Source organism: Coregonus lavaretus, assembly GCF_964263955.1.
Source record: "Coregonus lavaretus genome assembly, chromosome: 2".
In the NCBI taxonomy this organism is placed as follows: Eukaryota; Metazoa; Chordata; class Actinopteri; order Salmoniformes; family Salmonidae; genus Coregonus; species Coregonus lavaretus.
In genome coordinates this window covers 81,689,641-81,700,529 of record NC_139989.1, presented here as the reverse complement: position 1 = coordinate 81,700,529, position 10,889 = coordinate 81,689,641, and the positions used below count along the sequence as shown (strand labels likewise).

At 43.5% G+C, this 10,889-nt stretch overlaps 2 protein-coding genes across 2 annotated transcripts; both read right to left on the bottom strand.

The window, feature by feature from the left end:
- Positions 1-1,995: 1,995 nt before the first annotated feature.
- LOC311099103 (stonustoxin subunit beta-like) lies at positions 1,996-2,812 on the bottom strand (the record flags this gene model as incomplete). Its single annotated transcript, XM_084139737.1, has 1 exon — positions 1,996-2,812. A coding segment is annotated over one exon (531 nt), but the record flags the coding sequence as incomplete, so codon positions are not given.
- A 5,135-nt stretch (positions 2,813-7,947) lies between these two features.
- On the bottom strand, positions 7,948-10,377 carry LOC311099095 (NLR family CARD domain-containing protein 3-like; the record flags this gene model as incomplete). Its single annotated transcript, XM_084139726.1, has 2 exons — positions 10,155-10,377; positions 7,948-9,743 (listed from the first exon to the last, which is right to left on the bottom strand). Exons 1-2 carry the CDS (start codon positions 10,363-10,365, stop codon positions 7,948-7,950), a joined length of 2,007 nt encoding a protein of 668 aa, XP_083995852.1. The 5' UTR covers positions 10,366-10,377.
- Between the last annotated feature and the right edge of the window lie 512 nt (positions 10,378-10,889).

Sequence of the window (10,889 nt, the reverse complement as noted above, 5' to 3'; positions counted from 1 at the left end):
CAACAAAGTGCAGTCTGTTCTGAGTATGTTACCTCAACGTCAACTCATAACGTCCCACTATAACTTCATGGGAGTCTAGTGGAAAGACTGCATGTTGCTTTGGGTGGATTCATCAACATTTGCAGAATATTCCTGTAATGTCAGATGGCATCTTGTCAGACGGCAACAGCCTAGTCGGCTGCAGACACTCATAAGGAGTTCAAGTAGTTTATTTGCCATTTGCAGGTATTAAAAGTAATACATACATTGTAATTCCTTGTTGGAGCTCATATAGGACAGTACATACCAGTGGAGGCTGCTGAGGGGAGGACGGCTCATAATAATGGCTGGAACGGAGCCAATTAAATGGCATCAAACACATGGAAACCATGGAAACCATGTATTTGATGTATTTGATACCATTCCACTCAATCCGCTCCAGCCATTACAAGCCTGTCCTCCCCAACTAAGGTCCCACCAACCTCCTGTGGTACGTACACACAAACAGTAAAATATATCATAAGAACATCAATAAAAAATGCAAAGCGGTAAAAGATCATAAAAGGAAAAAAAATTCAGTGATGTTCTAAAAGTCTGATGAAAAAAGTTTAGGTTGCTTGATTTAACAGGCAGATAGAACTGGAATAGAAGCTGTTCTGGAACCTGGGATCCAGAAACTGCCTAGCAACCACTGGTCCTCACTAGACTGGTGCCCTGCAGGTCTATTTGTTCATTGGAGTTTATCAGGTGTTGAAGTGATGTCTGTGTTTGTTGGACACTTAGTGCTGGAATGAGGTGTCTGTTTGTTCCCAATTCTATCAGAAATGATGGTCCTCATTTGAAGGTCCTGAGTCAAGGTCCTCACTATTATAGGAAGATGTGTGAGTGTGTGTGTGTGTATGTGTGTGTGTGTGTGTGTCCAGCGTGTGTGTGTATCCAGAGTGTGTGTGTGTGTGTCCAGTGTGTGTGTGTCCGATATGTGTGTGTGTTTGTCTCCTGTGTGTGTGTCCAGTGTGTGTGTGTGTGTCCAGTGTGTGTGTGTGTGTGTGTGTCCAGTGTGTGTATCCAGTGTGTGTATGTATGCGTGTGTGTCCAGTGTGTGTGTCCAGTGTGTGTGTGTGTGTGTGTGTGTGTGTGTACCCAGTGTGTGTGTCCAGTGTGTGTGTGTGTGTGTGTCCTGTGTGTGTGTGTGTGTGTCCAGTGTGTGTGTGTCTGCTGTGTGTGTCCAGTGTGTGTATGTGTCCAGTGTGTGTGTCCAGTGTGTGTATGTGTGCGTGTGTGTGTGTGTGTCCAGTGTGTGTTGGTGTGTGTGTGTGTCCAGTGTGTGTGTGTGTGTCCAGTGTGTGTGTGTGTGTGTACCCAGTGTGTGTGTGTCCAGTGTTTGTGTGTCCAGCATGTGTGTGTGTCCAGTGTGTGTGTGTGTGTGTGTGTCCAGTATGTGTGTGTGAGTGTCCTGTGTGTGTGTGTCCGGTGTGTGTGTGTGTGTCCTGTGTGTGTGTGTGTGTGTGTGTCCGGTGTGTGTGTGTGTGTGTCCTGTGTGTGTGTGTCCATTGTGTGTGTGTGTGTCCTGTGTGTGTGTGTGTGTGTCCGGTGTGTGTGTGTGTCCGGTGTGTGTGTGTCCAGTGTGTGTGTGTCCAGTGTGTGTGTGTGTCCAGTGTGTGTGTGTCCAGTGTGTGTGTGTCCAGTGTGTGTGTGTGTCCAGTGTGTGTGTCTCCTGTGTGTGTGTCCTGTGTGTGTGTGTGTGAGTGTGTGTGTGTGTGTGTGTGTCCAGTGTTTGTGTGTCCGGTGTGTGTGTCCAGTGTGTGTTGGTGTTTGTGTGTCCAGTGTGTGTGTGTGTGTGTGTGTGTGTACCCAGTGTGTGTGTGTCCAGTGTTTGTGTGTCCAGCATGTGTGTGTGTCCAGTGTGTGTGTGTGTGTGTGTGTGTGTGTGTGTGTGTGTGTCCAGTGTGTGTCTGTGTGTGTCCAGTGTGTGTGTGTGTGTGCCCAATGTGTGTGTGTGTGTGTGTGTGTGTACCCAGTGTTTGTGTCCAGTGTGTGTGTGTCCAGTGTGTGTGTCTCCATTGTGTGTGTGTGTGTGTGTGCAGTGTGCAGTGTGTGTGTCCAGTGTGAGTGTGTGTGTGTGTGTGTCCAGTGTGTGTGTGTGTGTGTGTGTGTGTGTGTGTGTGTGTGTCCAGTGTGTGTGTGTGTGTGTTTGTGCAGTGTGTGTGTGTGTGTGTCCAGTGTGAATGTGTGTGTGTGTGTCCAGTGTGTGTCCAGGTTGTGTGTGTGTGTGTGTGTGTGTCAGTGTTACCATGGTTATTATTTACAGGGACACTGAGGCGCCCTCACACCAAACCCTAAACCCTGGATAGAGGGGCTCAGTGAATGTGGAGTGGAATGTGTTCAGGTGGGTCAGTGTGTCCGAGGAGACTCTGTAGAAGGACAGAGTGCCGGCTGGCCAGTCCAGATACACTCCTACTCTGTGGGACCCGGAGGAGGGGACGTCTATGGTAGTGGGGTTATTATTGTGCCAGGCAGAGTAACTGTTGTCAGAGCAGTCCAGACTCCAGGACTTGTCATTCCATCCAATCCCACTGTCACCACCCGTTCCTCTCCTGCTGATTCCTTTATATGCCACTCCTATATCAGCCCATCTCCCACTCCACTCTACCTCCCAGTAACAGCGCCCAGTCAGACCCTCTCTACACAACACCTGTTCCCAGACCTCAAATCTCTCTGGGTGATCAGGATACGGCTGCTCCTCTCTCCTACATGTCACCTTTCTGTTCTCCTCAGACAGAGAGAGGAATCTGTTTACTGTGTTTAGGTCCAGTGTGAGATCACAGACATCTGATGGATGAAACCAGACAAAATATTAGAAATCATCATCATTCACATTAGAACGTTAACTCACTTTTCACTAATTCATTTAATGTAGATGTTTCTAGGTATCAAAAGGAGAAGTTAAGGTAACTTGAGACTTGTTGAATGATCATATGTTATACTGTATGGTAATATAAAACACACTTATTCCCATTAATTACACACACACACACACACACACACACACACACACACACACACACACACACACAAACACACACACATACTGAACACACACACACTCTGAACACACATCCTGAACACACACACACACACACACACCCTGAACACACACACACATTTCTAAAGTAACACGAACACGTCACACACACACACACATTGTCAAAGCAACTCTTTGTAAACTTTGGTGTCCCTGATTTGTGCTTCTGTAGAGCTACAGCTGATATTTAATATGACCAAGTAAGTAATGATGGTGGTCTTTGACTTTGACTTCACTTGAATTAAGACTTATTCTTAGTCATATTCTTCATAGCAGTCAACACTCACATTTTCTAAGTCCAGGTTTCATTCTGTACTCTCCACCATGTTCCACACTGTAGCGGTAAGCAGAAGAACAGACAGTCATTGAGGGATACACCTGAACTCTCACACATACACACACACACACACACAAACACACACACACACTGGACACACACACACACACACTGGACACACACACACACACACACTGGACACATACACACACACACACACACACACACACACTGGAAACACACACACACACTGGAAACACACACACACACACACACACACACACACACACACACACACACACACACACACACAAACAGTCAGTATATACATTTGTCCAAGTGTGTGTGTGTGTGTGTGTGTGGGTGTGTGTCCACAGTTTGTGTCCTGTGTGTGTGTGTCAAGTGTGTGTGTGTTTCCAGTGTGTGTGTGTCCAGTTTGTGTGTGTGTGTCCAGTGTGTGTGTGTGTGTGTCCAGTGTGTGTGTGTGTGTGTGTGTGTGTGTGTGTGTTTGTCCAGTGTGTGTATGTGTGTCCATTGTGTGTGTGTGTCCAGGATGTGTGTGTGTGTCCAGTGTGTGTGTGTGTGTTTGTCCAGTGTGTGCATGTGTGTCCATTGTGTGTGTGTGTCCAGTGTGTGTTTATGTCTAGTGTTTGTGTGTGTGTCCAGTGTATGTGTGTGTCCAGTGTTTGTGTTTGTGTGTCCAGTGTGTGTGTGTGTGTGTGTGTGTGTGTCCAGTGTGTGTGTGTGTGTGTGTGTGTGTCCAGTGTGTGTTTGTGTTTGTGTGTGTGTGTGTGTGTGTGTCCAGTGTGTGTGTGTTTGTCCAGTGTGTGTGTGTGTCCATTGTGTGTTTGTGTCCAGTGTGTGTGTGTGTAGTCTAGTGTGTGTGTGTGTGTGTGTGTCTAGTGTGTGTGTGTGTGTCCAGTGTGAGTGTGTGTGTGTCCAGTGTGTGTGTTTGTCCAGTGTGTGTGTGTGTGTGTGCATCCTTTGTGTGTGTGTGTGTCCTTTGTGTGTATGTGTCCAGTGTGTGTGTTTACAGTGTGTGTGTGCGTGTGTGTCCAGTGTGTGTGTGTGTGTCCAGAGTGTATGTGTGTCCAGTGTGTGTACTGATACACGTGCACACACACACACACACACTGGACACACACACACACACACACACACTGGACAAACACACATACACACAGGACACACACACACACACACTGGACACACACAGACACACACACACCGGACATACACACACACACCGGACACACACACACACTGGACACACACACACACTGGACACACACACACACTGGAAACACACACACTGGACACACACACACTGGACACACACACACACACACACACACACACACACACACTGAACCCACACAGACACACACACACACCGGACACACACACACACACTGGACACACACACACACTGGACACACACACACACTGGACACACACACACACTGGACACACACACACTGGACACACACACACTGGACACACACACACACACACACACACACACACACAGGACACACTGCACACACACACACACTGGACCCACACACACACACACACACACACACACACACACACACACACACACACATACACACACACACACACACACACACACACACACACACACACACACACACACACACACCAAAACCCACCAACACAAACACACACACACACACACACACACACAAACATTATGTTTGTCTTAACTAGCCTGATAACTCCAACATGTCTGATATGAACATTGACATAAACCCTCTACATACTTGAGTTTCTCCAGTCTGCAGTGTGGATCCTCCAGTCCAGCAGAGAGCAGTCTGACTCCTGAGTCTCCTGGGTGATTGTAGCTCAGGTCCAGCTCTCTCAGGTGTGAGGGGTTTGACTTCAGAGCTGAGACCAGAGAAGCACAGCCTTCCTCTGTGACTAGACAGCCTGACAGCCTGCAAAGAGTCAAATCATATTAAAACCACACTGCTATTCTTTGGTGGTCAAAATAGTGGCAGTATATTTTTTTCAACATATTCAGATATATCAGCGTCCTGAAACCTGCCATATCTATTCATAAATGAATGTTTCATTATTGGAAATGACAAATTATCAAAGTATTGCTTGTAGATAGAAAAATGCATATTACAAATATTTGAGTAGACTGACCAGACCAGTTTAAAAAGCAGTATCATTCAAAAGACAGACAGTGAGGTATCAGATTTAGATTGTATTGAGTATACAGTCCACGCCATATCTAGTTTGACAGTGAAGCTAACATTTTAAATGTGGCTCTATACTCCAGCATTTTGGATTTGAGATCAAATGTTTCATATGAGGTGACAGTATATAATGTCACCTTTTATTTGAGGGTATTTTCATACATATCTGTTTCACTGTTCAGAAAAATAAAAGCACTTTATGTATCTAATCCCCCCATTTGAAGAAGTCAAACGTATTCTGACCATTTGACTTATAGTGTATCAATGTAGTCAAAAGTTGAGTATTTGGTTGTAAACTCGTTGGTTGCATTTGCAGTTTGTTTTGGTTGTGTTTTGGGTTATGTTTTGCCCGATAGTAACTGAATGGTGGATGATGACTGGAGTAATTTTCTGTCTAAGTGAGTAGATAACATGTTTCTAAACACTACTAAATTAATCCTGATGATGCCATGATTAATAAAAATCATGAATGAATCATGAATAATAATGAGTGAGAAAGTTACAGAGGCTACAACAAAACATGCTAACCTCTCACCATTACCAATAACAGATGGGGTATGATCCTTGTTCCTCTGTAACTTTCTCATTCATCATCATTCACGATTCATTCATGGTTATTCATAATCATGGTAGCATCCACATGAATGTAGAAGTGTTCAGAAACATCTTCTATTCTTACTGACAATACAAGTGAAGTGACTCCAAAATGACAGGACATTATTCACCATTCAGTTTCTATTGGGAAAACATCATCCAAAACACAACCAAGACAAACTGCAAATGTATTCAACAAGTTTGTAGAATCACAAGCTTGATGTAATCACTATAGGTAAGGAATATGAGACCAAATACTAAACTTATGACTACTTTAATACAATATATGTGAATATGTCCAAATTAATACGACTTTTCCAAATGGGAGAACTAGACAAGTAAAGTGGTTTAATTTCTAAACGGTAAAAAATATGGGACCAAATACTAAACTTTTGACTAAATTAATCCTAGTGTGTGTGTTTGTGTGTCAATGTGTGCCTGTGTCCAATGTGTGTGTGTACAGTGTGTGTGTGTGTGTGTCCAGGTTGTTTGTGTGTCCAGCGTTGTGTGTGTGTGTGTGTGTGTGTCCAGTGTGTATGTTTGTGTCCAGTGTGTGTGTGTGTGTGTCCAGGTTGTGTGAGTGTCCAGTGTGTGTGTGTGTCAAATGTGTGTGTGTGTGTGTGTCCAGTGTGTGTCAAGTGTGTGTGTGTGTGTGTGTGTGTCCAGTGTGTGTGTGTCCAGTGTGTGTGTGTCCAGTGTGTGTGAACCAAAACAAACTGCAAATGCATTCAACAAGTTTATAGAATCACAAGCTTGATGTAATAATAATAATATAATATGTCATTTAGCAGACGCTTTTATCCAAAGCGACTTACAGTCATGCGTGCATACATTTTTACGTATGGGTGGTCCCGGGGATCGAACCCACTACCCTTGGCGTTACAAGCGCCGTGCTCTACCAGCTAAGCTACAGAGGACCACACTACTACTACTACTACTACTACTACTAGTACCACATGAATCACTGCAGATAAGGAATATGGGACCAAATACTAAACTTATGACTACTTTAATACAATATAAGTGAATATGTCCAAATTATTACGACTTTTTCGAATGGGAGAACTAGACACATAAAGTGCTTTCATTTCTAAACAGTAACACAGATATGTATGAAAATACCCTCAAATAAAAGGTGACATTCTGTACTGTCACCTAATATGAAACATTATATCTCAAATCCAAAATGCTGGAGCATAGAACCAAATTCAAAACTGTAAGCTTCACTGTCCAAACACATATGGTGTGGACTATGTGTGCCTGGTAAACACATGTGGATCTGGTGAACAGTTATCACTTGTTGACCAACTACAGGAATAATGACCTCAGAGTCTCCAGTTTACAGTGGGGATTCCCCAGGACAGCAGAGAGCAGCTTCACTCCTGAATCCTTCAGGTCATTGTTACTCAGGTCCATCTCTCTCAGGTGTGAGGGGTTTGACTTCAGAGCTGAGACCAGAGAAGCACAGCCTTCCTCTGTGACTAGACAGCCTGACAGCCTGACAGAAAGATCATCATGATTTCACAAACACACTGTTAATTTAACATCAGTAGTGTAGAAGGACAATGGCAGATGCATTTGGTTTATTCTCTTAAACAACATATAAATTCATCTTCCGTCTCCTAGAATTGTATGGTCATATTGTTATACAAATGTGAACACCAATGCACTGATTCAGTACGTTTTTCAATTTCATTTTATATATTATAAACATATTATAATATATATTTTTCTCTAAACTGAATATTTCTTCCTGATGATTATTACTTAAATGTCATGTTATGTACTCACAGAGCAGCTCTGGAGGCTTTGACCACTGGCAGCAGCCTCAGAAGACCTTCCTCTGATCTGGAGTATTTCTTCAGGTCAAACACATCCAGCTCCTTTTCTGAAGTCAGCAACACAAAGACCAGAGCTGACCACTGTGCAGGTGACAGCTTGGCTTTTGAGAGACTTCCTGATCTCAGGTAGCTTTGGATCTCCTCCACTAGAGAATGGTAATTCAGTTCATTCAGACAGTGGAACAGATTGATGCACCTCTCTGGAGAGGGATTCTCCCTGATCTTCTCCTTGATGTACTTGACTGTTTCTCTATGGCTCTGTGAGCTGCTTCTTGTCTTTGTCAGTAGACCTCGTAAGTGCTTCTGATTGGACTCCAGTGAGAGGCCCAGAAGGAAGCGGAGGAACAGGTCCAGGTTTCCTGTCTCACTTTGTAAGGCTTTATCCACAGCACTCTTGTAGACAGTGACTTCAGGCTTGTCTCTGGACTGCGCAAAAAAGTAGCTGAACATTGATTGAGGTTTGGCCATTAGATTGTCATTGTTGTTGATGAATGAGAGGAACACATATACAGCAGCCAGAAACTCCTGAATGCTCAGATGCACGAAGCAGTACACCTTGTCCTGGTACAGCCCACATTCCTCTTTAAAGATCTGTGTGCACAATCCTGAGTACACTGAGGCTTCATTGACATCAATGCCAGCCTCTTTCAGGTCTTCTTCATAGAAAATCAGATTGCCATTCACAAGCTGTTGAAAAGCCAGTTTTCCCAGTGACAGAATGCTCTCTTTATTCCAGTGTGGACCTGTATCTTCTTTCCCAAGATACTTTTCATTCTTCTGTTTGGTATGAAACTCCACAAGGTGTGAGTACATCTCAGTCAGAGTCTTGGGCATCTCTTCTCTCTTATGTTTCAGCATGTGTTCAAGGACTATTGCAGAAATCCAACAGAAGACTGGAATGTGGCACATGATATGGAGGCTCCTTGATGTCTTTATGTGTGAGATGATTCTGCTGGCCAGGTCCTCATCACTGAATCTCTTCCTGAAGTACTCCTCCTTCTGTGGGTCATTGAACCCTCGTACCTCTGTCACCTGGTCAACACACCCTGAAGGGATCTTATTGGCTGCTGCAGGTCGGGTAGTTACCCAGAGGAGAGCAGAGGGAAGCAGATTTCCCTTGATGAGATTTGTCAGCAGAACATCCACTGAGGTTGACTCTGTGACGTCACAACAGATCTTGTTCTTCTGGAAGTCTAGGGGCAGTCGGCACTCATCCAGACCATCAAAGATGAACAGAACTTTGTACTTGTCGTAGTTGGAGATTCTTGATTCTTTGGTTTCCATTGAGAAGTGATTGAGAAGTTCGATCAAATTGTGTTTTTCCCTTTTCATTAAATTCAGCTCCCGAAAAGGGAATGAAAATACAAATTGGACATCCTGATTTGCTTTTCCTTCAGCCCAGTCCAGAATGAACTTCTGCACAGAGACTGTTTTTCCAATGCCAGCGACTCCCTTTGTCAGCACAGTTCTGATAAGTTTGTCTTGTCCAGTTAAGGGTTTGAAGATGTCGTTACATTTGATTGCAGTCTCTGGTCTTGCTTGTTTCCTGGTTGTTGTCTCAATCTGTCTCAGCTCATGTTCATTATTGACCTCTCCTGTTCCACCCTCTGTGATGTAGAGCTCTGTGTAGATCTTATTGAGAAGTGTTGGGTTTCCTTGTTTAGCGATCCCCTCAAATACACATTGAAACTTCTTCTTTAGATTAGATTTGAGTTCACGTTGGCAAATCACAGCAAGCTCATCTGAATCTAGAAATAACACAGATCATATTAATATTATGTCTGTTTTAATGCCTACAGTATTCTAGGACTGTTACATTTTAAATTATAATCATTTCTTCGCTTAACTGACTGTATAAATGTTGTCATAATGCAATACAGACTGGAGTGACTGATTATATTATTATTGGTATTCTCTCTCTCTCTCGCTCTCTCTCTCTCTCTCTCTCTCTCTCTCTCTCTCTCTCTCTCTCTCTCTCTCTCTCTAAATTAATCACCACAACACATCCTTGCTGCTACTTGATGAGGTCACTAGGTGTTGTGTTAAGGCTGCTACAATATCATTGAGTTACACAGCTACTTTAGCTGTACTTTAGCTACATATTTTAAATGTTTTTCTAAAACAGCATTCAACATGAGGCAGACAGCTCTTACTTTTCTCCAGTGTGTCAGCAAGCTCCTTCTGGTTCATTTTCCTCAGGACGTGCAGTGTGATCTTCAGAGCCCCCTCTCTGGCACTGCTCTCCTGCTTCTCATCTTCAGCATCCAACACTTCCTTATCCTGCTTCTGACTCTCAAAGCCTTCTGGGAGTTCTGGACTAAGAATCCTCTTGAACATCTTCAGCTCGTTCTTCACAAATGTCATAATATTCTCTTCAAGCAACTGAAATAAATCAAGTCAATAAGTTAAGCAAGAGACTAAATGCTTTCTCATTAACACATGAATGAATGATTGACAGATCAACTTTACTTGAGGTAAACAAAAACAAATGTACATAACAGGACCACATACACTGAATATGGAGGCCAGGTCTGTTTGATGACTCTGGGAAGACTGACCACTGGGAATATTTGACTCTGATCTCTCCTGTTGGTTTCTGTGGACAAAACATGACATTACATTTCCACATCCAGGGAATGCACACACACACACACACACACACACACACACACACACAGGGAATGTTGTGTTTGTTTGATAATGTTTCAGGACTATGAAAATGGAAAAAAGGATTAGCCTATGGATTATGAAAACAACAAAAATAAATGGTAAAATGGGAGAGGAGAAATGACTAGAGACAGTGTTGTTTAACTCACTGACCATGACCCATGAGTTCTTCTTACCTTTGTTCACTAGAAAAGTCTCCCTCTCTAAACTGTATAGGTTGA